Raw genomic sequence first — 24,959 nt, forward strand, 5'->3', positions numbered from 1 at the left:
ACACTTTTCGATCCAAGGCTAGTTTCAGGACTTCCGGCATTGTATTCCCTTTCTTCTTTCCTATCTTTTCCACATACTCTTCCCATTGAAATCTTGGTTGTCCTCTTCCCCTCTTGCCTTCTGGTCTGGCCTCCAGCACCTGTCTAGGCTTACGATCCTTAAAACCATTCTAGTAACATGTCCAAACCATTGCAGTGCCTTTCTCTCTATTGTTTCCAATAGTGGTTTTGCTGTAACTGGTCTCTAATGGTGGTATTTCTAATCCTATCTGTTCTAGTCTTTCCTACTACTTTTCATAGGTATCTCATCTCTGGTGCTTGAAATCTGCTATTCTGTTTTGGTAATAATGTTAAGCTCTCTGTTCCATACAGCAATGTGGGAATGTAGATTGTCTTGTAAATCATCATCTTCGTTTGTTCACTTATTTCCTGTTTACCAATTAAAGTATTGTTGAGTTGACAGTACACTTGGTTTGCCTTTTGTACCCTATTATTCACTTCTTCATCCATTCTTCCATCTAACGTTATGATTGTTCCTAGGTATATGTATCTGTTTACTTGTTCCAGCTGCTTCTCCTTCCACTGTAGGGGTGCAGTTTCTCTTTCTTTTGTCACCACCATCACGTTACTCTTATCTATGTTCATGTTCATTCCTCTGTCTTCTATTGTACTTGCCCATTCAATTACCGCCTTCTGTGACTCCTCTCTATTCCTAGCCACCAGGGCAATGTCGTCACCATATACAAATTATTGTACTTGTACTGGTCTCATCTTTCGGTTTCCTACTTTGTATCTCCCAGTTCTTAGTTTATATGGTTTGATAATATGGTTCATTAGGATCATAAACAGAAGATGGCTCAGGCTGTCTCCCTGTTTTACCCCTATTTCTATCCTAAATTCATCTGAGCATTTCCCTGCTAATCTGACTGTTAGTTTAACTCTTTTGTATACACTTTGTATTCTCTGTACCAGTGCAGGAGATGTTCCAAATTTCACCAGTGCATGTCATAGTTGTTTTCTTGGTACCGTATCGAAAGCTGCTCTCAGATCCAGGAAGGCCACACAGATTTCTCTTTCCTTATTTAATGCCTTCTCAATGACTTGCCGCAGTGTAAATATATGATCCTGTGCCTGACGATTCTTTCTAAATGCAACTTGCTCTTCTTCTAGCCTGTTTTCCACTTCGTTTCGTAATTTCATTTCTAAAATTCTTGTGTAGATCTTCATAGCTACTGAGGAAAGGCATATGGCTCTGTAATTCTTGCACTTCATGTACTACCTTTCTTCTAAATTGGTATTATTATATTTTTCTCCCAGTCTTTTGGCATGTTGTTGTTCTCCCATGCTTCTTTACATATTCTCCATATCCACCATATAACCTCCTTTCCTCCATATTTAATAAACTCTGGGGATATTTCATCTGCACCTGCTGATTTTCCAAGCTTTATCCTTTCTATTGCCAACTCTACTTCAAACAATTCTATTCCATTTCTATCTTGGCGCTTACCCCGTACTCTCTCTCTTCCATTTCTTGATTCTGTTTGAACATTTGATAGTTTTTTCAGTTTCTCTTCCAAAATCTTTCCAAGCCTCCAACTTTGCTTGTTTTACTGCCTGCTTGGCACTATTTCTTTTTTGTACATATTCATTCCAGTTATTTTCTGATTTATTTCTGACATACTTTTTCCAAGCTTCTCTCTTCTTTTTAACGTTCTCTTTAACAGCTTTGCCCCACCATTGTGTTCTTTTCTTTTGTCCTCCTATTGTGGTTAGTCAGCACACTTCTTTTGCTTTCTTAAACAGAGTTGTTCTTAACACATTCCATCTCTTTTCCAATGTATTTTCCCCATTAATTTCTTCTTCTCTTATGCTCAATTCTACTGTCACTCTTCTTTCAAATTCTAATCTTTTCTCCTGGATTCGTAGTTTGGCTACTTTTATTTTTGTATATCTTTCTTTTTTCTGCCTTCTTGGTTTTTTAAATCCTGTCTTCATGATGAGTAGTCTATGTTCACTGCTTAGCTCTGCACTTCTTTATACCCTAACATCCTGTACTGCATATCTCATTGTCCTGGTGTTTGTAAAGTAATCTATTGTTCTACTTCTGGCTCCTCTATTTCCAGCTTCATAAGTTATTTTATGAATTTGCTTGTGAGGGGAAAATGTGTTACCTATGAGCAAGCTGTTATCTATACAAAAGTTTATCATTCGCTCTCCATTTGCATTTACTGTTCTTTCAGCTCCATGTCTTCCCATACTATCATATCCTCTTTCTTCTTCATTTCCTATCCTACCATTCCAATCTCCCATTATCACAATATGCCTTGTAATACCTCTGGCTTTATCCATTGTCTCTTAGAGATTTGTGCAAAACTGGTATTTTTCAAATTCTTCTGCATCTTGGTTTTTGATTGATTGATTGATTGATTTAGTTTATTTTACTTCGCGTTTTGTGGCTCTTGGCTAATTTGCGAAGATGGGGATGAGTGATGAAATGATGAAATTGATGAATGGACATTCACAAACAACCAAGCCCGACCGGGATACGAACCCGGGACCCTTGGCGTCGCAGCGCGATGTGCTAACCACTCGGCCACAGGATCGGGTTTCTGCATCTTGGGTTGGGGCATATACTTGTATAAGTTCTACTTTGCTTCTAGATCTAAATTTACTCAGCACATCTACATGATTATCATTATAACGTATGTACCATGCCGATCGTTTCCTGAAGGGGAGATGTCTCGCATGAATGTTTTTCCACACCACAGGCCAAAGAACTTCCGGGTGTCTTGCAACTATTTTACACGCCTGTTGAGACGCTGCGCGCATTGCTCTGTACATTTGCGACACCACTGGAATTGCCAGGGTAGGAGTTTTCAACAAGGCGTAGCAGATCTCTACTAAAATATTTCGGAGGTACCTAAGGTTGTGAGGGAGAGTAGTAACGTTTATGGGGGAATCAATTGTATTTAACCCAAGCAGTCTCGAAGATTATGACTAGTAAGACTATGAGGGCGCTGAATCATCGTCTCTATGTCCGCTTGGATGCGGAGAGCCTGGCTTTTATATTCTACATTGACAAGGTTCATTCCCCCTTCTGCAAAGGGTAAACGCCAGGTTTACACGCAAGATTTTACCATTCCAGACAAACCAGTTTACAGCAATCGTAAGCTTATTAATATCCAGTTTGCGCAACGGGAGGATTTTTCCTACACCATACCCTTGAGAGAGCATTCACTTGTAGAAACTTTATTCTTGACTGTATATTAATTATTCGAAATTTATTCATTTGTAGAACTGCTTTAACACCATTAATCACTCTGTCGTAGTATAACTGGATCATTCGTTGAAAGGAGGGCGCAAAGGTTATACCAAGTATTTGTATCGTTGGAACAACATTAAAGTCTCCGCTCTGTGGATAAGTTATATCCGGATTTAACTGCATAAGATTTGATTTTTTCTGATTTACGGTGAGCCCTGAAAGGGGACCAAAGTACTGTAGTACCTTGTACGTTCCAGCAATATCAGACTGCGTATTTATTAATACATTGACGTCATCAGCACAGGTCAAAACCTTAATATTGGTTGATTGTATGGTGATGCCTTTTACTTATTTATCTAATTCAGAAAGGAGTGGTCTCAAGGAAATACAGAAAGCGATCATCGATAAGGGATCACCTTGTCTTACTCCCTTGGGGATAGGAAGTTATCTTGTCATAAATCCATTTATTTGTATTTCAGATGTTGCGTTACTATAAAGGCTTTTAAATGCTGACAAAAAATTCTACGTATACCGTACTTGTGAATCATAATTAGACAACCTTTAAATGAATGGCAACTCACTTATCTTGGGTTAAATTACCTAAAGACTGCAAAGGCAAGGTTAGCTTAAGAGAAAAGAATATTACCTGCCTCGTTTTCGAAGAGAAGATCAAATGAGTATCCAAGTTAAACTCTCACTCACTCGCTGATGTTAGTCTCTTAAATTGTATCTTAACTTCTCAGCACTTCACTCCCAAACCTATTCCAAATCTAACGCTCACTTTCCATAACAAAAATTGACTGTCTTTCAAAATCAAACTCCCTGACGTCTCCTGAATCCAAACTTAATTCTCGTCTCTTCTCTCCCCAAAACTCTAACTCCCCGCTTTACTATTGCCGACCAACTGTCCAGACTAACCCTTTTTCAAGCTAAACGTTGACTTTCTTGTTCAAGATTTAACTTGCATCTTGTCCATCTAAGCTCCGCCTCCTTTTTCTCTCTTTCATCCCCACTTTGCCTCTGCAATAACTGCAAAATGCTTTGTCCTGAAGTTGTGCTGAAGTTAACACATTCCTTAGAGTTCCCTGCCTGTTACCCAGCTAAGCAACTCGAACATACGAATAAGGGGTACATTACGATGGTAACATTTAGTAGACTAACATTAAAGCGTTTCACTAGTACTTGAGTCATTGAGCGCAGAAATATATTTTGATTTATTGATTGATACGGTTTATGTTACTTTTCCATACTATCATAAAATAACCTTATTCCGTAGCGCAGTGGTTAGCACAGTGCGCTACAACGTATAGACAAAGTATCATATAGTAGTTGCGTAAATTGATAGTGCATGGACGTTTGACATGCAGTCTTAAAATAACAAAGCTTGTCTTAGAATATCAACGATATTCTAATCTCGTTCAATTAATGCAATTCCAATAGGTTTTGTAACCATTTATACAGTTTTCTTTATTACAAAATATACTAAGGTCCTAGTAGTATCCACTCTGGAACGTACCTATTGTTCTCCGGTTTGCAGGTGCTCAAAAATGGTTCAAAGTGTGTACCACAAAATATTTAACACAACATAAATTTGAGATAGCCATTGGCTCACAATAAACTAAGCACTGTTCCATTGAACAAAATAATAAAAATAATAGAATGCAATAGGTGCAATAAAAATCCTAACAATTGTAGCAAAATATTTAGCACAGCGTGTTATAGAATCCGAAGCCTCTGGTTCGAATCCTGGTCTGATCATAGGCGTATATTATAATATTATCAAACCTCATCGTCGCGATTAGCCAAAAAGCATTTCAAAACAGGGTTAATTATCAACTTGGATTCTCTCGGGAAAATAGGATTTATACTTATTAACAGACAATAGAACATTAATACATAAAAACGTTACACACATTTAAACATTTGCACTTAAATACGTACAATATGTACTTACAGGGTTCAGCATGGCCCCCACCCACCAATTCCACTGTTGAGTCAATCGGCGAGATCACGCAAAACTTGTTTGGACTTGTTTCTCATAACCAGATTAAAGCGGATTTAACCAGTTTCTTGCTACAGCCCCTTTATGAGTTAAAAAGCATTTGCTCTGTCCCTCATCCTTTTCTTACTTAACTCCTAAGTCTTCCAACGCTCTTTCCTATTGTGTCTACGCAAAAATATTTTTAAGGTCATTTTCCCTTCCCTCGTGCATCGTCCTCCGTCTTCCGTCCTTTTGTTCCTTTTGCGAAAAATCCTTACGTGATTGAGAAAAACGGGGGTCATTTTCCGATTCAGCGAACCTAAAAACATTGAACAGTTATTGCGATTAATACAATTTTCAAAAAGTCTCAAAACGCAGGCCTGAAGCTTTCCTGGCGGTTAACAAAAAAGGAGGTTTCTCAAGATATATAACAATGTGATTTCCAGATAGGAGTCTTTCGAAAGGTGAGGTCACTCTCATATTTAGGCATTGATTTATCTTCAATACCTGAAGATGAGAGTGACCTTAGCTCTCAAAACCTGGGAAGGCTATCCGCAAATAACCTGGCTGATATCTGGACAAAAACCTCTTAATTAAAGTTTCTGTTATTAAACTGTAGTTGAATTGATGTAATAAACTATATTTCCATATTCCCTGTAAAGGTAAATTAGATGTAAGAGAGGGATTTGCTGCAGAATATGAAGCGCTCGCATCATAGGAAAATGAGTTTACCGTTACACAAAACAACACGAAATGGTATACAGCAGCTCTGAAATTTGCTGCTTAAAAAAGTATATTTGTAGCAGTCAGAAAATTATCTGCTTGCTTCTCAAGGGATCTGTACCATTCCCTAACAATGAACTATATATTATTCCTCACTTTTAAAAATAATAAATAACATCTCATTATAATCCATGTGGTATATGTAGAAAACGTCGTGAATGTCCACATCTTAGCGATAATTCTGTTTCATTATTTCTTTCAGATTTCTAAAAGTCATCTTGTTACAAGATACCTACTTAGTAACTCATGTACAGGAATAACTATTCAAATATAAAACTGGTTCCACTGGATTCCTCACGTGGCTGCAGAGAGAGTGTCAGTTTCCCACGACTTGTCAATAATATCAGGTAATAAGAAATTCTAGTTACGGGCTGATCATGTGTACAGAATTTCGTCTGTCCACTTGTGGGGGAGAGGAGCTAACTGGCTCTAGCATTATTACTCTTAAACGCATAGCTTTACCATATGGCAACGCTTAACCAGTGGCCTAGCAACATTTCTCGAGGCCTTGGGCGAGAATAGAATGCGAGGCCTCCATTAACATACAAACCTTTCACACCTTTCGTTGGTAACGGGGGTTATTCGTCATTCCAGAGGTTTTGCACACTATTCAAATATAATAATACATGCCAGTTCTTTTCCTACGAATTATGAATTACTTTATTATATTGAAATTTATTTAATTTTTACAATTTTGATAGTAAAGTTAAATACAATTGCTCAGTTAAACGAGCCGTGTTACGATCACACTTTGAGAGAGATTTTTCACATGCCTCAGTTTCAGATTCTCCGTAGTCAACACCATTGAAGTCACCCTTTCTGTCTTCTTTAAAATGTGACACACAAAATTAGCGTATTCATGGTCGGTCACCTTTTGGAATGACATGTTGCATAAACGTAGAACAACATTTTCGCACGCGTACAAGGTAGCCGGGGCGAAACACCATTCCAGAGGATCGATTATTAGCACCAACAACGTTCTTTCCAAAAACTGACGGCACTTACAAATAGAGCTCATTACAGAGTCAGATTATTTAATTAAGCTTGGAAACTTTCGCAGAATACCAACATAATAAAAAATAAAACTGTACCAACCCTGTTACTATCTAAGGGATAAATTTGAAATATCCAAGTGAATCTATACAAAATTTTCACGGAAACGTTACCAAATTATCATATTTAAATAATAATAAATTTCTGACGATAATGATAATTAGTAATTTCACCCACCTTAAAAATGTATTTTTTCTGCTTTTCGGGAGCTGAAATCTGAAGCTGTAGGAAGGAAGGAAGAACCTCTAATATTATCCTTGCCCCCCTCAGTTGAAAACAACGCAACCATTAAATGTGTCACACTTCATTCGTGACAGTTTGATGTGCTTTATTGTTAACATGTTAAAATCTGGAGTATTTTATATTGAAGAAAAGAATAATTGGTTAAAATGATCCAAGGGAGTTATCGTGATTTTTTCGTTAATGCTTCACATGAGGAATATGAAATTCTTTACTTTTTTGCGGACCCCTTAGGATTAGGGCCCGCCCACCTGTATGTTACACCCCTGTATGTTATAATGTTTAACTAGAATTTAAAACATAATTATTTTTTTCGTAAACATCAGCATTTTCCATCATTTTTCTCATTTGTATTTATTACATATTTCGTATCTGTCCCATGGGAAGCGTCACTCCTTCAAGCGCGAGGACCCGGGAGGTCGCCCTCTTCGCTCACCCTTTGCTACTCCACTACGTTCAACATCGTGACTCTTGTGTCCTACACAGTTGTCTACATTGAGTGTGTAGACGAGCTAGCGCCAGGAGTCGCCCTACCATTCATATGCCTTGTATTTAGGACAGTTAGTTTCATTCCAGGTAACATCATTGTTGAGAGAAGATGTAGGTTATGTTGACCTTATTTTTTAAAAAAATCAAAACGTCATACGCTGGAAAGTAAATGTGGGTGTTTAATCTTATTGTCTTTCTTTACGGTGTTCTGAATGTTTCCAATATATTTAGTACACATATGTAATGTAAAACTTATGATACTTTCTGTTCAAAATTTTGGCACCAATAGTTTGATTTTTACTCATAATGGTGGCGTTACCTACCATATGGTAAAGCTATGCACATACAGTAGCAACAGGCTTCTCAACAATGACCTCATTTATTCTATTACTTAATCTTTTTCTTTGCATGTAAAGATTTCTATCTTGTGTATTTTTTAGGAATAATTTTAATGATAATAATAATAAGCAATAATGTTTAGTGGCTCATTTTGTGTAGTCCATGATCATATATTATGATAAACATTCCTCCAAACAATTTATTAGAGTTAAACCTTTAAGATTTAATTACAAATCCTGGTGCTTGAATACCTTCTGAGAATACCTCATTAGATTTTACAGCTACCAAGGTAATATTATATGAAGTTTCCACTGACATTGAAAGCCTGCACCCCTTATTATCCATATACCACATAAATTTAGGAGGCAACAATTCACCCAGCTTGAATTTAGATAGGAAATCGATCGTCATTATATGACATCATTTCGTGTTCCACCAAAGGGAGATTGGCGATCCTTTACAACACAAAGTAAAGTTTTCAAAGACCTCGTGTCTGGTCTTACTTCAGTAGTGAAAATGAAAATTTCCCTATACGATTTTTCACAAGTTAAACTAACTTACAACTGGTGTGTTTTCAAATTCGATCATGCACAATCTATTAAGAACTAAACAGGCTCTGCAGTCCACGCTCAATTCCAGCCTCCAGATCGAAATAGCCAGCCTGTAGTCTCAGTGCCTGGACCCCATTCTCAAAATTGATGCTGAACTCAAATCCCTGCTGCAAAAGTACACCGACCTTGCGTCCATCGCCAACCTTGGAAACTTGAAAGGGAGAGTCGGCAAGTTGGAAAACGAACTCAAGGCACGGACCAAAGATGTGCAACAACTGAAACAGCTATTAGAGGATCAAACGAGCAGCATTCAGACCGAACTGCAATCCATCATTCAGAGTATTAAACTCAAGATGATTAAACTGGCATCGCAGATTTACGCGAGCAGTTTGAACCCTTGGATATTCTCACGCTGAAAACATCAACGTCGAACTTCAAACGTATGCCATGCACGCCGCCATCGCGAGGTCCAAGCCAAACTCCGAACGCTGGAAAGCTTCATAGACAACCTGCCTTGGTCCGGTGAACTGAACGCTATTGCTCGCAGCGTAGCCAACATCAAACTCCAGCTCGAGACTTACGAGGATTTCGGGAAAATTCAAGGCACCTTACACCACATCGAGGATACCTTGGCAACTATGAAAAGCGATCTCTCGAACGTCCAGGAAGCTCTGGAATCTAAATTTCCCTGCATCGCCGGAACTCTGGCCACCGTTCAACAGCAGATCTCCAAGCTGGAAAGTCTGAACACCGAATCTGAACTTTCGCATTTCCATCACCTGATAGACGATATAGAGAACAATTTAAAAACGCTGCAGCGGTCGATGCCCACCCAGGATGACATGACACAACTCAAGATGCCATGCGTACCGTGGCGAATTCCACAGAGCTGGATGCCGTGAAAAAGGCTCTGGATGCGCTTCAAAGTACGGTGGCCACCATGACCACGTCGCTGGAACTAAAAGCCGTGAAGAGGACCGTGAACCGAATACTCAAATCCGACGACGTCAAAAACATCCAAGCCAAAATAGCGCAACTTCGGGACACGGTTGCTGCTTTACCCACCAATCAGAACGTCGCCAACCTGCACGTGCTGTTTCCTGAGATCAGCACCGAAGTCCACAACCTCGCCACCCAAACTTCCAAGTTGAGGCTCGTGGATATCTTGCAGCAGATTGTCGCGAACGTCAAGCTCCAGATCGGCGCCGTCGAAGCGAACCAGGAATCGGCCTTGGTCGACTTCGGCACCAAGCTTCATGATTTGAAAGAGCAATTGCAGCAGCTGTACGTTGACGTGAGGATCAAACCCGGCTACGACGAGGTTTATCGCACCATCGGGGAACACCTGTAACCGGAGCTGAGCAGATTGGACGATTCAGACTCGCGTTCTTTGTTCTCCGTCGAGATTGTCAGGCTTCACAGCGTTCCGAATGTTTGAGGGCATTGGACGTGCGCACGTGTTTACAAATTGTATTACACCCAGTCTCACGAATTGTTCCTCGATGGTACCGGTCGGTTTCGAAAATTTAGATACTGTAAAAATGGAAAAGATCAAGGGGTACCACTCTTCACCATACAAAGAAAGGATGGCGTATTCAGAGCACTTCAAATACCGATCACATATTAGGACGACGCGCCCAACAAATATAAAATACACGAGGATGAATAATTATTTGTTTTTGACGTCGAAAGTAGAGACAGACTATTCTTCGAAGTCAAACAATTGTACCCCGAGGATAACCCTTTTTCCGTAATCTTTTCCTTCCCACGAAATCTCTCACTCAATGTCTAGGTAAGCCATCGTGGAGGAGATGCAAAAACCTGCAAGTCTAAACTACAAATGCTTGCCGGTGGTCAAAAAGGGCATCGACAATCTATGGCAGGCGGATCTCGTTGAAATGAGCACTGGCAACTTGAAGAATTTGCAGAAAGTCAACAAGGGGTACAAGTACCTCCTGACCGTCATAACATCTTTTTCAGATTCGCATAGGGTCTTCCGTTGAAAGCCAAGTCTGGCGCGTGCGTCGGAAAAACCCTTCGCCACGATCTTCCGTCGATCCAACAGACAGCCGCGATTCCTGCACACGGACAATGAGAAGGAATTCTACAACTTGATCTGTCGCGAGTTAATGCGAAAGCACGAGGTCCGACACTACTCGACGTTCAGCGACCTGAAAGCCAGCATCGTGGAACGGTTCAACCGCACGTTGAAATAGCACATGTGGAAACGGTTCACGCTTCAGGATAACTACAAGTGGGTCGACGTGCTGCGGGATCTCGTGGACGACTAAAACAACTCGGTCCATCGCACGATACGCATGAAGCCTGCGAACGTTTACGAATCCAACGAGGCACATCTAATCTCTCCACCGTTTACTGTCCCAAGTACCGACCTACGACCAATAAACCGAAATACAAATTAGGAGACCAGGTGAGGGTCAGTAAGTTTAAACGCACGTTTGAGAACATGTCGTGTCCTTCTCCGCGAACGTGGTGTGGCTGCATGTAACAAAGATGGTTTATTTGACAATAATCCTTGCATGTCTTGCAGTAGTGCTATCCGCATCTGTGCTTGTTGGTACAGGGATGAGTCTCATCCAGTAACTGAAAACAACTCGTGCAGCTATATATCTGGCTGAACACAGTACCCTTTCCTTAACTTTCAGCCAGATGTTTGTTGTAGCAGGTCTCGCTGTTGAAGGTCCTGTTGCAAAGCTCGCAGGGTACTGGCTGCTCCTTCTTGTAGAAGGGGTATGTCCGACACAGGTAGCACATACTCTTGTATACAGGTCTTTGATTGTGTGTGAACATGTAGCAGGTTTCACAGAAGTAGCGTATCGAGAAAGCAGCAACAGGATTCACAATAACGTCGTAATGGTTATCGTTTAAAATACGTTAGATGGATTTCTTAGCGGGAATATCACGGGCAAATAAAAGTTCTGGTTTCTCCAGGTCGCAGAATACGAAGATCTTGAATTGATCCCTGAAGGGGATAGAAAACCAACTTATCATGCACTCAACCTGTTCTCTGCTACTGGATACCAGCATCGCTGCATAGTTTCAGTTCTTCTTCCGTCAGTCGTTTAAAGCCACCAATAAAAGCCGGCCTGTTTCTCTTAAAATATTGGATTGCTGTCTTTATTGGCTTACATTCTGCCAATCACCAGCGCCATGGCGAGGCAAATCTTCTCGTCGACTGCTCCTGTTACTGTCACAACGCTTCTTTTTACTTTGACGTATCGTTTTTTTGGCAGCATCACTCGAGATGTCAGCATTTTGCGGCCATAACCAACATGCATTTCGATAATTGTCACGTTAAATTGCAACAGGTCTGTCGACAGAAATGTGGTATTCGACTGTAGAACTCGAGCTACAATATGCCATAACTTATCAGGATGCAGCTCGTTGATCCTGCGCAGCGATTGTGCAATTGGACGGATAGATTCATCTGGTTTGTTTTCGAGCGTTACTCCAATCTTGTCTCATGGTTTATGGTTGGCCGTGATATGCTTCAGCACGACATCCAATCCTTCGTGCACCCAGTCCAAAACACTTGCTTCATTGTCAGCATCCTTCTCGGGAGAGTTGAGGGAAAATGTTGTGGTCGTACAAGCGGCATTATATTTCTTTATGCTACGATTGCTTGTTTCCTTCACATCTATTTGGTATAAGCAGGATATTGACGACCCTTCTCTGCATCATCCTGGATAACATCGGATGAGACACCATCTAAATTTTTAGTTTCAGGTCTTAAATCTTCCATGTTTGTGGTATGGAGTATAGCTGCTCTTGCGATCAATATTGAAAGAAAAGAAGAGATAATGAATAACAAAATCTCTGTTTTTTGCGCTGCAGTAATACGTAAGTTAATTGTTTGTCACAAGAATCAACGAGGATTAAAGTCAAATATACAACAATGAAATGTTCATGGTTGTTATTTATAAGAAATTTTCTTAGAACCCACACATAGGAAGCCGATTACAAGTACCCCATGTTCTGAGGAGGGAAGTGAGATTCAACCTGCGGCTGTTCTGGCACCTGCCAATGTTATATATATATATATATATATATATATATATATATATATATATATATATATATATATATAGTGTGTGTTTATGTGTGTGTGTGTGTGTGTGTGGATAAATTTTAAATTGTACTAGTCATGTTTGAAAAATAATTCGCAAACAGTTTTTTTATTCTTTTGCAATTATTTCGGATATAGATCTATTTCAAGTTATTAATTTTGAAAGATTTGAATTGCAGAGGAAGCGAGTTTAGTTATTATTAGTCCGAGTTGTCTTAGTGTAGGTAAAGCAATAATTTTCCTTCAATCATAGAATTATGCTTTGAATAATTCGCAAACACATTTCGAATACATCTTAATTTCAGAAATAGATTGTTTCCGGTCGCCATTTTGAATTCGAACAATAAGCATCATATTATTTTATAGTGCTCGTCGAGTAGTAACAGATAAGTCAAGAAGGTTTTTTATACGATTTATAGTTTACGAGTTACAGAAGTTATAGAGCTAGAATACTTAAATTTTGTTGCTTACGCATAGTGTTACTTTTCTTAAATATATTAAATATTGTCACTGTTAGTCCAATCTGCGAAACTGAAATTTTTAATTATATTTAGTGAACTAGGTTAAAAATTCGCAGCTAGAAAAAAATAAACCTTTCTCAGCTCAATAATAGTCATAGCTACTCAGTTATTGCACAAATACCCCTCTCTTCTATTTTTTTCCTTCGGGTAAATATTTTCACACAGTCGTAGAAAAAATTGTACAGAATAAAACCTATTAATTTATATGCCTATATTAATACTGTATATATTATTGAGCTTGGGTTATCATTATTTAAAAAAAAAAACACTTTTGCTAATAATAAAATACTGTGTTATTTAATTTAGCATTACATACATATCCTCACCCAACAGCAAGAGTAACATTTGTAGGCAAATTGTCTAGTTGGCATTTTCTACCTATATTGTATTACACATTGCAATTATTGCAAATTGAAAATATAAATCAATATCTGTTTTGCATAAATAATATATTATTTCTCGAAATAAAAGAAGGAATTGGAATAAAAAGTATTGACGGGGTAATTTGCTTACTATTTCTCCCACTGTTAGTTACACACATAATTGTAATTTTATCACTTTTTCCCTCAATTCAATCCTCATCTTGTTAACAAAGTTAAGAATATATTTAAACTTATCTTAAGTATTTTTATTTAGTGTTTTAACAAACAAAAACAGTCACACACAGTAATAAATTACAGAGCTATACACAGGAAACTCACTCTTGCAATGTAATGTCTGACGCAATATTAGAAACAGTTGTGGAAAGCTTTCGATTGTTTGCGAAACAGAAAACTACACGTCAGAGCTTCCATAGAGGAAAGGGGAAATTGCAAGCAAGGTTACTGGGGCACGCAAGATAACGAATGCACAAATAGAATAATCGGACTGAACTTACAGTCTAAAACCACTATGTTGTGCCACCGAGAATCAGCAACCTGTGAAAGTTTTGGCAATATTTTATCGTATTCTGTCAGTATCCTGTTCAGGTGAATGATCAACAGGCCGTTGACTTGTGATAATAGGGAATTTAACAGGTTCTCAGAACTCAGCGGCGGCGGTGCAGTCTGGGTAGGGGCTTCCACAGTTATTTTATATGTGTGAGCTAAGACACCATGGCAGTGAGTTGGCAACATTTTGAATTTCCCCATCCACAGTGTTGCAAACTGCGCAAAATTTCCGAGAAGTGAGATGAGCCACATGGCACGTCGACACTGTCCACACTCACCAGCCTGCTGCAGTTGTTGTTTAACATAAAAAAGTACGCCACGTCCCTCGCCATTAAATTAGCTTAGGTCATAACAAAAGGTTAATATAGTCCTTTCGGTTGCTATAGTAACATGAGTTGGCAACACTGATTTGGCTGCTATGGCAACTACTATGCAACTCCATCTATTAGGTCATAATATAGTAAGAAATTCCTCCCCTTAGGTCGTAGGCGTCCTTCCGGTTGCTATGGTAACATGAGTTGGCAACACTGATTCGTTTGCTATGTCAACTACAGGGTATGTAACTCCTTCCATTAGGCCACAAAAAAGTAAGATACCCTCCCCTTGGTGTTAGATCATGTCTTTGGCGTCCTTTCGGTTGCTATGGTAACATGAGTTGGCAACACTGATTCGGGTGTGTGGGTGAGGTTAGTTTAGTTCTTAATAGATTGTGCATGATCGAATAAGTGTTGCAAACTCACCAGTTGTAAGTTAGTTTAACTTGTGAAAAATCGTATAGATAAATTTTCATGGGTGAGTTGGCAACACTGACTGAGTCACGTGACCTGTCTCGAACAATCAGAGGAGGGAGCTTCCTTACTCTCAAAGGCTATATGTGGGTGGGTCGGTAAGGTTAGTTTAGTTCATAATAGATTGTGCATGATCGAATATGTGTTGCCAACTCCCTAGTTGTAGGTTAGTTTAACTTGTGAATGATCCCCACCTCGTTCCCCTAACCTATCTTTTCGGAAGACGCTGTAGCCTTGCAAGGAGACCATGCTGGAGGGTGTGAGCAGATATAGGCTCTATCCGAAATGTACAAGGTACGGATTGAAGTATGGTCTTGGCGGAAGTGACGTCACCTAGTAAAGTTTGAGAGCGTCAAGAAGAGAAGTACGCAAGTGCACAGCTCGAAGTACAGATGGGATGACTAGGTCACGTGATTTCCACTCTCGTTGTTCATTTGTTTAAAATCACGGAGGTAGAAATCCAGCAACAGAGGTTAAATATACGTTATGGGCCAGCAAGTTGTTGGTTAAAGTTCTTATAATGTGTAGGAATGTATGTGTACGAACATTTGAAAATGCAATGTGATTTCTATGGTGAAGAACAAGTGTTTAAAACGCAGGGAAAGCAACGAGTACTCAGTTTTATCTACTAATCGTATTTGGAGCTGCAGTAGAAGTGCAATTCGAAAGACTTTTACTTTCAGTCCACGACATGAAGACCGCACTCTAAGACCACAATCAGAGATGCTCGCTTCAAGTACGGTTTTGCACCTTTCGGACAGGTCACCGACACAAGAATGTAGTAGAGATTCATGTGGTAGAAAATAGCTTTGAAGCTATCGAGGTGCGCTTCAATACTCTGTGCATTCACGTGCAACACCAATAGAGTCTTCGGACAAGTCTTCAGATCATTTCCGAGATTCGTGGCCGTGTTGACCGCGGGGAGAGGAGTACCAGGGCAATGAGCAGTGCGACGACCCTCTTCAGAATTTCATCCATTGTCACCGAGATGCGCTCTTGCCAGATTAGTCATTTTTAGATTTGCGGTTTAATAGACAGAAACAAAATGGGAGAAGAAACGTTAGCATACCAAAATTATATTTAGAAATTTTACTTACGTTGTCTAGCAGAATAGCATGGAGGAAGGCATCAGGGAATAACACACACACATACACGCATATTGATTGATTGATTGATTTAGTTTATTTTAGTTCGCGTTTTGTGCCTCTTGGCTAATTTTCGAAGATCGGGATGAGTGATGAAATGATGAAATTGATGAATGGACATTCACAAACAACCAAGCCCGAGCGGGATTCGAACCCGGGTCCCTTGGCGTCGCAGCGCGATGTGCTAATCACTCGGCCAGAGGGTCCGGCACGCACATTAATAAACGATAACATACACAAAAACCCCGACAAAAACTCGCACTCAACATACATGATTTGAACACTTCACACACACAATTATTCATATACAGTGTACCATAAAAACAGAAGTCACACACACATGTTCTTCATTAAGCCTGCTTGATACGAAAGCATTTCCATTAACATTCAAATTACTATGTACAATGTATACAGCACGAAAGACGCGTCTTGTTCCACCGTCAATGCTGTGTGCACGGTGTTTACAATTGAAAAAAGCTAAAATATTCTTCCATTCGTGTACAGTAAACGTTGTAAAGTACGTATTTGATCAGCGCCATTCTTCTCTACCTAAAATCATCTAATACGAAGCAATATTCCTCTCGGTTGAATAGTTATTGTCGTTTAAAAGTGTGAAGTGATACGTTGTTTACATCTCACTCGACCGCCATTACATTTGCACTCGTGACCATGAGATCGCTTCTGATTGGTTATGCTACGAAAAATGCTACAGAAATAGAGCCGGTTCTATCCTTGAGAAATGCCATGAAATATTTCATGGCATCTGAAATGTCATAACATTTCTCACATTACACGGTAGCATTTTGGTCATGGCATAAATATTAAGAAAATTTCAAAGGAAAATGCTTTTGTCGAAAGTGGGCTATACACTTTTTACTCGGTTTGCACTGCACCCCATTTCACGGAAGAAAATCAAGGTCCTCAGGAGAAGATATAAGATAGCAACGACCTCCGTGAGATACGAAACTGCGTCCTTAAGGGCTTCAGGCATTGCGTGTCCCTACGCGATCCTTTGCAGCCCGCCAAAGCCTCTGTCTGTAGTGGGTTAGTGACTGTGATTAATAGGGAGGAGTTCTTTAACAGCTTCTTTCACTACCGCACGTCGTTGCTGGAGATGTAACTTACAAATTTTACTATGATAGAGTGTTTTCCCGATATCAGACGATCTTTAGAGGGCCAGGCCTGTGAAACCGGTCAACGTGCTCGAGCTTGATGTGCTGCACCTGAAGCTTATTTTGAAACGTCTGGAGCACGATGCTGTCCACGTCTTCTTTGGGGCTTTCGGAGACCTGGTTCAGCAAAATGTAATTCCTCCTAGAGTACTTCGCTAGGCCATCGATTTCTATGGTGTTCTTGTGTATATCCTTGTCCATGCTCTCTAGGTCTCGCCGCAGGGTTGTCATGGTGTCGCTCGTCGATTTCTTGAACTGCACAAACTCCTCCCTCAGATTCAGAAGTGACTTGCGGAGGTCAGAATCTTCTTGCACCGATCCATGGCTGTCTATCAACTCATCGAGCCGTTGCTGGAATGATTCCATAGTTTTGCTTATTTCGTCCACTTTGGTCGAAACAACGGATATCGTGGGCTTAGATATATTAACAACCCCCAAGATCCACACGAAGAAACTATTGACCTGGTGGAAGATGTGGAGTGGCAAAGTACAACGGTGAAGAGTAGAATGCCAGGCTCACAGAGGGGTGAAATCGCGGAGCTCTATTCAAGTATGTTCATCCACTACAACTGTCAACTGTAGACTTATTCGTTACTTTCTATCCCCATATTTTGGAACCTTCAAAACCTCATTTGCTAAAATTTGCAATATTTTTGTACTACTCAAAAATACTAAAAATATTTTTTGTACCGCCAAATTTACGGCACAAAAACTAAAATCAATTTTGGGGTTACATGCCCTTCGTGGTGTTCATTTTAGTGAGGGATTTCCTTTTATCTCTTGCATTGAGAAATTTCTTCATTAAAAATGTTTTGTTCAGGATGATTCTTTACATTGATTCAAGATTTCAGTGGATTTAATACACGTTTTAGAGAAATAAAATGGGCTATATTTATTTATTTATTTATTTATTTATACATGGTGATATTATATGGAGTACATGTATATGTAGGTATGCATGTGTGTGTGCGTGTGAAGTAGTTTGCTTTCAGGTGACAAAAAGCGGATAGGAATTCCCGCTTGAAATAGGTTATTCACGATTATTTTAATTTGAACTATGAAGACATTATGCCCTAATATTTCCTATCTGCGTTACGTGTGGAAGGTTCACTAGGACTAGTCACATATAAATATATGCGATCCTAAACACGAAATTTCTGTATCAACCTTACATCTAGCTTTATAAAGAAATACGCTACACTCTAGTATCTTAGAATATCGGAAAGTTATTTCAAATAGTCAGACTTCTATCTATCAGCCATCATTCATCCTCATAGTTGCGATTTGCCTAGCATGGAAGAAAAGCCACATGCAATTTTTAAAAAGAATCAATCAACTTGAGCCACACAAACGAGTCGCTCCTACTCCAACCCACACACACACTTTGTGGCAATAAGGGCCGAGTTTCGTTTCCTCGTACGGAGAAATCAGTAAGTAGCTCACCACATTAAGGTTATGATTACTCAAAATTAGCATATCTGCAAAATGTTTACTTCAAAACAATCTTAAATCTCATACACTTTTAGAGGCACGTGTGACTTAATGTGCGTATTATCTTATTTATAATTCTGTGCACATCTGGGCGGTTGTGTTAAAAAATCCTACTGATGTAATCGGAAATTTTTCCACTTAATTTCCGTAACTTCGTTTCAATGAATATTAACGTCTCATCTTCCGTTCGGATTTATTATCAGAAGATTGCAGCAGTGTTTTATAGGCCCAGAGTTTTAGAAACAACACAACAAAGATAGATACATAATCCCGACGATGATGATAAACGACAATATGAGAAAATTAATAAAATTGCACAGCAACGAACACCCAGGCCCAGGTCGGAATTCGAACGGGGTCATCGGAGTGAATGTCGACTTTGATGTTACGATATGTTAGGGCAAGGGGGTAATTGAACCAGCATCCACTATCTTCTACTTTGAAATAAATATGCTCTTTCCCCAAGTGAAGAAACCGAGGCAGTTTTTCGTTTAGATTAGTTATGGAATACTGAGAGTGTTGAGTGTGGTTTCCAAAAGTTTACTTAGGCTCTACTGTAACATTCGATCGGCTCCGAAGCTGAACATAACTCAAACGAGTGTCATACTCGGTGGAGGCACATAGTGGTTCGGATCCCACTTGAAACTGTAGGTCCAGTCCCGATTAGTCTTACTGTGCACAAAGTGGACTTAAAACACCAACTCAAACGAGAGTCCCAGTTTATGTGAACATAAGTGTACGTGCCTTACTAAGATACTAAGAATGTAAATATTAATTTCTGTGATTTTCGTAACGGTACAAAAATCCAAAAGAGACTTAATATAAAGTACTAATACATAAGATATTATTAATACATTAAGTAGGAAAAACTTGACACTTTCGACAATTTTTTTATCCATATTCTCCGGCCGGTGAAGTACGTGCCTTAGTGAGAAACCACAAATTTTAAAATTAAGTTCGGGGTTCTATTAACGATATAAAAATCGAAAACGGACTGAATATAAAATACTTATACATAATGTATTATTTAAATTAAGCAGGAACATAGATCTCAGTTTATTAACATTTTGTACATATTTTCCTATGAATGGATGGATGCAGGTAATAAAACAAAATATAAAAGAAACAGTTTTTTGGTGTTTTCCGTAAAGGCACAAAAATCAAAATGGTACTTTATATAAAGTACTGTTACATAAAATAATATTTTTAAATTAAACAGGAAAGATCTCACACTTTCAATAATATTCTTGTCCATATTCTCCAGTGAAGTACGTGCCTTAGTGAGAAAAAATGAATTTAAATGTTAATTTTGGATATTTTCTTAACGTTACAAAAATCCAAATGGGACTTAATATATATATATATATATTATATATATATATAGTACTGGTACATAAGGTATTATTTATAAATTAAGCAGGAACATAGATATCACTTAATTAACATCTTGTCCATATTTTCCATATTACCTTGTCCTCTAGGTAATAAAACTAAATTAACGAAAAAAAGATTCTGGGTGTTTCCGTAAAGGCACAAAAATCCAAAAGGTAGTTTATATAAAGTAGTGTTACACATAATTATAAATCAGGAACAAAGCTCACACTTTCGATACATTTGGTTCATATTCTTCTGTGAAGTACGTGCCTCAGTCAGAAACGTAATGTAAAAATTAATTTCTGGGATTTTGGTAACGGTACAAAAATCCAAAAGGAACGTAATATAAAGTAGTGGTACATAAGATATTATTTGAATATAAAATAAAAATTAAGGTAACACTTTCGATAAAAATTTGTACATATTTTCTTGTAATATACGTGCGTTAGTGAGAAACGAATATTGTAAAAGTTAATTTCTGGCATTTTCGTAACGGTAAAATAATCCAAAAGGAATTTAATATAATGTACTGGTACATAAGATATTATTTTGATGTAAAACACGAATAAAAATAACATTTTCGATAACATTTTGAACATATGCTCTTGTGGTGTACGTGCGTTAGTGAGAAACAAGAATTAAAAATTAATTTCTGGCATTTTCGTAACAGTACAAAAATCCAAACGAGACATATAAAATTCTGGTATATAAGGTATTATTTATTAAATAAGCAGGAACATAGAACTCACTTTATTTAACATTGTGTCCATATTTTTCTATGAGTGGATGCCCCTTGGTAATAAAACAAAATTAAAAAAAAAAGATTTTGGCTGATTTCCGTAAAGACAAAAAAAATTCAAAGGTACTTTATATATAGTATTGTTACATAAAGTATTATTTTTAAATTAAGCAGGAAAAAACTCACACTTTCGATAATATTTTTGTCCATATACTCCTGTGAAGTCCGTGTCTTAATGAGAAACCAAGATTAAAAAAAGTAAATTCTGGGATTTTCCTAACGGTACAAAATAGTGGGACTTACTATAAATACTGGTACGTAAAATTTTATTTTTAGATATAGCAGGAAAAAAACTCATACCTTCGATAATATTTTTGTCCTAATCCTCCTGTGAAGTACGTGCCTTAGTGAGAAACCAATAATTTTCGTAACGGTACAAACATCCAATAGAAATGTAATACAAAGTATTGGAACATAAGATATTATTTTAGTATAAAGCAGGAATAAACCTTATACTTTCGATACCATTTTGTTCATATTCTTCTGTGGAGTACGTGCCTTAATAAGAAACCAATAATTTAAAAATTATATCCTGAGATTTTCGTAACGGTACAAAACTCCAATAGAAATGTAATACAAAGTATTGGAACATAAGATATTATTTTAGTATAAAGCAGGAACAAAGCTCACACTTTCGATACAATTTGTTTATATTCTTCTGTGAAGTACGAGCCTTAGTCAGAAATGAATAATTTAAAAAAGAAATTGCTGTCATCTGGTGCATTCTTTCTCCTAATTGATGTCTGGGTGTTTTAGGTCTCTTCATTACTTCATCATAGTCTTTAAGTAGTTTCTATGCTTTGGAATAAATTTCATTAAAGTTCTCTAAACTCTCTCCTAGTTTATTTTTATCTATATTAGAATGCTGACATGTTCACAGTACTGAACAAGCCACCTTTTGAGGTACCCAAAATAATGTTGCACTGCATGAAAACAATTTGGTTAGAAAAAGTAGAGATACTTCACACTCCCCACAGGTTATACACTGAAGAAACTGAAGAGCTTGCTGAAATATTTCTCTTGTACTGGTAAATAGTAAAGTCTGTAACGTTTCTACAATTAGCAAAAACATACATTTCTCTCCATTTTGTGTAAAAACAACATGAGAATATTACGGTGTCTCTTATCCTGGCTTTCTTGCACTGCGTTTTTTTAAAACCCAATTCTTTTAAGAAGACTCGCGGGAAAAAAATATAACATTTCACAGTCTCAAATTTCACATGAATAGGCAACAGCTAGAGTTTAATAATATGCTGCACACTGTTAGAAGTTACCGTAATATTTACAATATTCTACCGTTAAAATTTTAACAGCCTGACTGTTAATTTATAAAAACGGTACACAAGCGTTTTTTTTATTTCAACTTGAATATTTTATCATGCATAAACATAAATAATGAATAAAAATTACACTTGCTTATGCAATAAATATATTATTTAAAACTGAATCAGTTAAATTACATTAAATACGGTAACTATATCATGATCGTTACGATCATTTTTATAACTGTAGTTGGAAGGCAGCGAGAATTGACGCTCTACTATACAAAAAATTATTTCGGGCACTTTTCTCAAATTATCCATCTCACCCCCTCAAATCTACCACCAATACCTCAGCACCATCATATTCTTGAGGAACCATTTTTCTTCTAAATCCACACTCAACCCAGAGAGAGTAGAAGTAATAGATGAAGCTACCCAGATGCTGTTACGTCTCCAACAGGAAAGTATCCCATTCGGATCTAGACTTTGGGAAATAATTTATCGACTCCTGTGATTATCGAACAGTTCGGAAATTTCAAATTGTCCAAAAATTTGAATGATTAATTCTTCAATATCGGAAACTTATAATAAAATGATAATATTCGTGATACAAGTTGACAAAAACTCCTTCGGCAGGAATACATGTAACGCTATACAATTTGCGAAATGTCAGGAATTTTCCAAGCATGTTCCAGAGAAATTCCTAACCTAGCAGGAAATTGCAGACATTTGGTCTGAAATCTCATCTGGTGTTTGGAATTATTTTCTTTCCCATCCGTATCTCGTCTTAGACGTCTCTAATTTAGAACAATCAAATAAGTCTGAAGATATTTTTATCAACAAGCGGATAGCGGATAGAAAAGGTAATCTGTTAATTTGACAACCATAAGGAAGGGGTTCGGACCCGCTGAAACCCACCTTAAATACGCTCATGGTCACATCACTAACTTTTCATTGAAAATTTTCGAGTTCATTTCAATATGGCGGTCAACAATATGTCAGACGTCTGCTTGACACACGCAACTATGGTCCCCACTAGGCATAACCTGTTTCTAACATGTCCACTTATACCCAGGATAACTACTTTAAACGTTATTGGGAGTGTTAAGGGACTTTGACTTACCCTAGTACATGTAGTAAAGTTTTTATTACAGTCACATAGCTACACATATTATTTTGTATCTTCTGATCCCATTGCAGCCCAAGTGTGATTTTTTAAGATTTTAGATCATGGCATGAGGGATCAAATATATTTTTTCCACAATTTTTGGTGAAGGCATGATTTTAGATTTTAACGGTCTATACGATTGGAAACAATATTCAATTCCCTGTACAATAAGCTTTATTTGAGCATTTTTGGACCATTTTGTGGTAGAAATAAACTCCAGTTTCTCTGAAGACAGTAAACACATTTCAAAATTACAACAGCGTCATCTAAAAATGAAAAATACCAATTTCTCATTCATTGGAACAGTGTGTCAAATTATTGGTTTACCTGGTTGACAGTTTTTACATATTCAATTCTGAATTACAAATGTTGCAAAATAATTGGCAAACCGTAAATGAAAAGACACGTTAAAAACAAAGCATTAGAATGCCCCTAACCAGGGCGGATAAAAATCATGATTTTCATTTTAAATAATCATTATTGATTTTTTTAGTTCTATGGAATTTTGTTATGTAAATCAATTTATAAAATTTATATTAAACACACCTTAAAATTGCTTCTATGGCTTGTGGTACAATACATATGGATATATGTTTTCTATAGAAAGGATTTTTCTAGTAAATGGCCCTGTTAAATATTCGAACAGTTTGATTGAAGCAAATAAAAAAGATATTTGAAAATGTACATTTTTTTACTCTGATACTGCATACATGAACCTACCGTAGAAATGATTCTTGAGTTTTTTAATGAAACTATAATAATTTCAGTGAAAATAAAACATTCTGGATGTACTCTATAATTGTAACTTAAAATATTAACTTAAAGTTTTATAGTCCTTGTAGCTGAATGTTGGCAATTTTTTTATGATAGTTTGAAAATAATGAGCTGCCATGTATATTTACAGTTTAATAACAATGACAGTATTTTATGTTTTAACATGATTAGTATTGTGTATATTTTTCTACACAAAAAATGTTTGCTATTTTTGCTTATAAAAGTTATTGAATTTTAAATCAAGAGAAATATAAGTGTATTTACATTTCCTTGCATATGAGCTTCGCACCAATATTACATTTTGTTTAATTTATTTTCCTTTCATAAAGCCTATAATAATCACCATTAAATGATTACGATATTAATTACACGTATTTGTTTCTAATTTGAACCTACTTTCGTTATTCCCCTTGATTAATTGGACGGGTTAAAGTTATAGTGGTGTAAGTCACTTTCTTAAAAAGAAAACACAGTCTGACTCACAGTACTTTCCTGATCAACACAAATGCTGTTTCCTTTATCACTAGACCTTAAACTCTCATCTGTTGACAGTTGAATGAATCTCTGATTTACTTCACGTTTTCTGTTAACAGATTGACTTATATAGATCTGGTTTCTGTGTCTAAGTCTTTTTATTTTTAAAGTGAATTACACCACTGTAACTTTAACCCGCCCAATTGCTCTCATGGGAATGATCTAGCTCAGCAATGAATAACTCAACGAAGGATAAAAAAATCATACTTCCAGGCCTG

At 37.5% G+C, this 24,959-nt stretch overlaps 1 protein-coding gene across 1 annotated transcript; it reads right to left on the bottom strand.

Annotated features, from left to right (window-relative positions):
* Positions 1-293: 293 nt before the first annotated feature.
* Positions 294-644, bottom strand: LOC145999216 (uncharacterized). The gene has a single exon (XM_083136150.1). It carries the CDS (start codon positions 642-644, stop codon positions 294-296), a length of 351 nt encoding a protein of 116 aa, XP_082992276.1.
* Between the last annotated feature and the right edge of the window lie 24,315 nt (positions 645-24,959).

This window comes from Lepisma saccharinum, chromosome 15, assembly GCF_977018435.1.
Source record: "Lepisma saccharinum chromosome 15, izLepSacc3.1, whole genome shotgun sequence".
In the NCBI taxonomy this organism is placed as follows: domain Eukaryota; kingdom Metazoa; phylum Arthropoda; class Insecta; order Zygentoma; family Lepismatidae; genus Lepisma; species Lepisma saccharinum.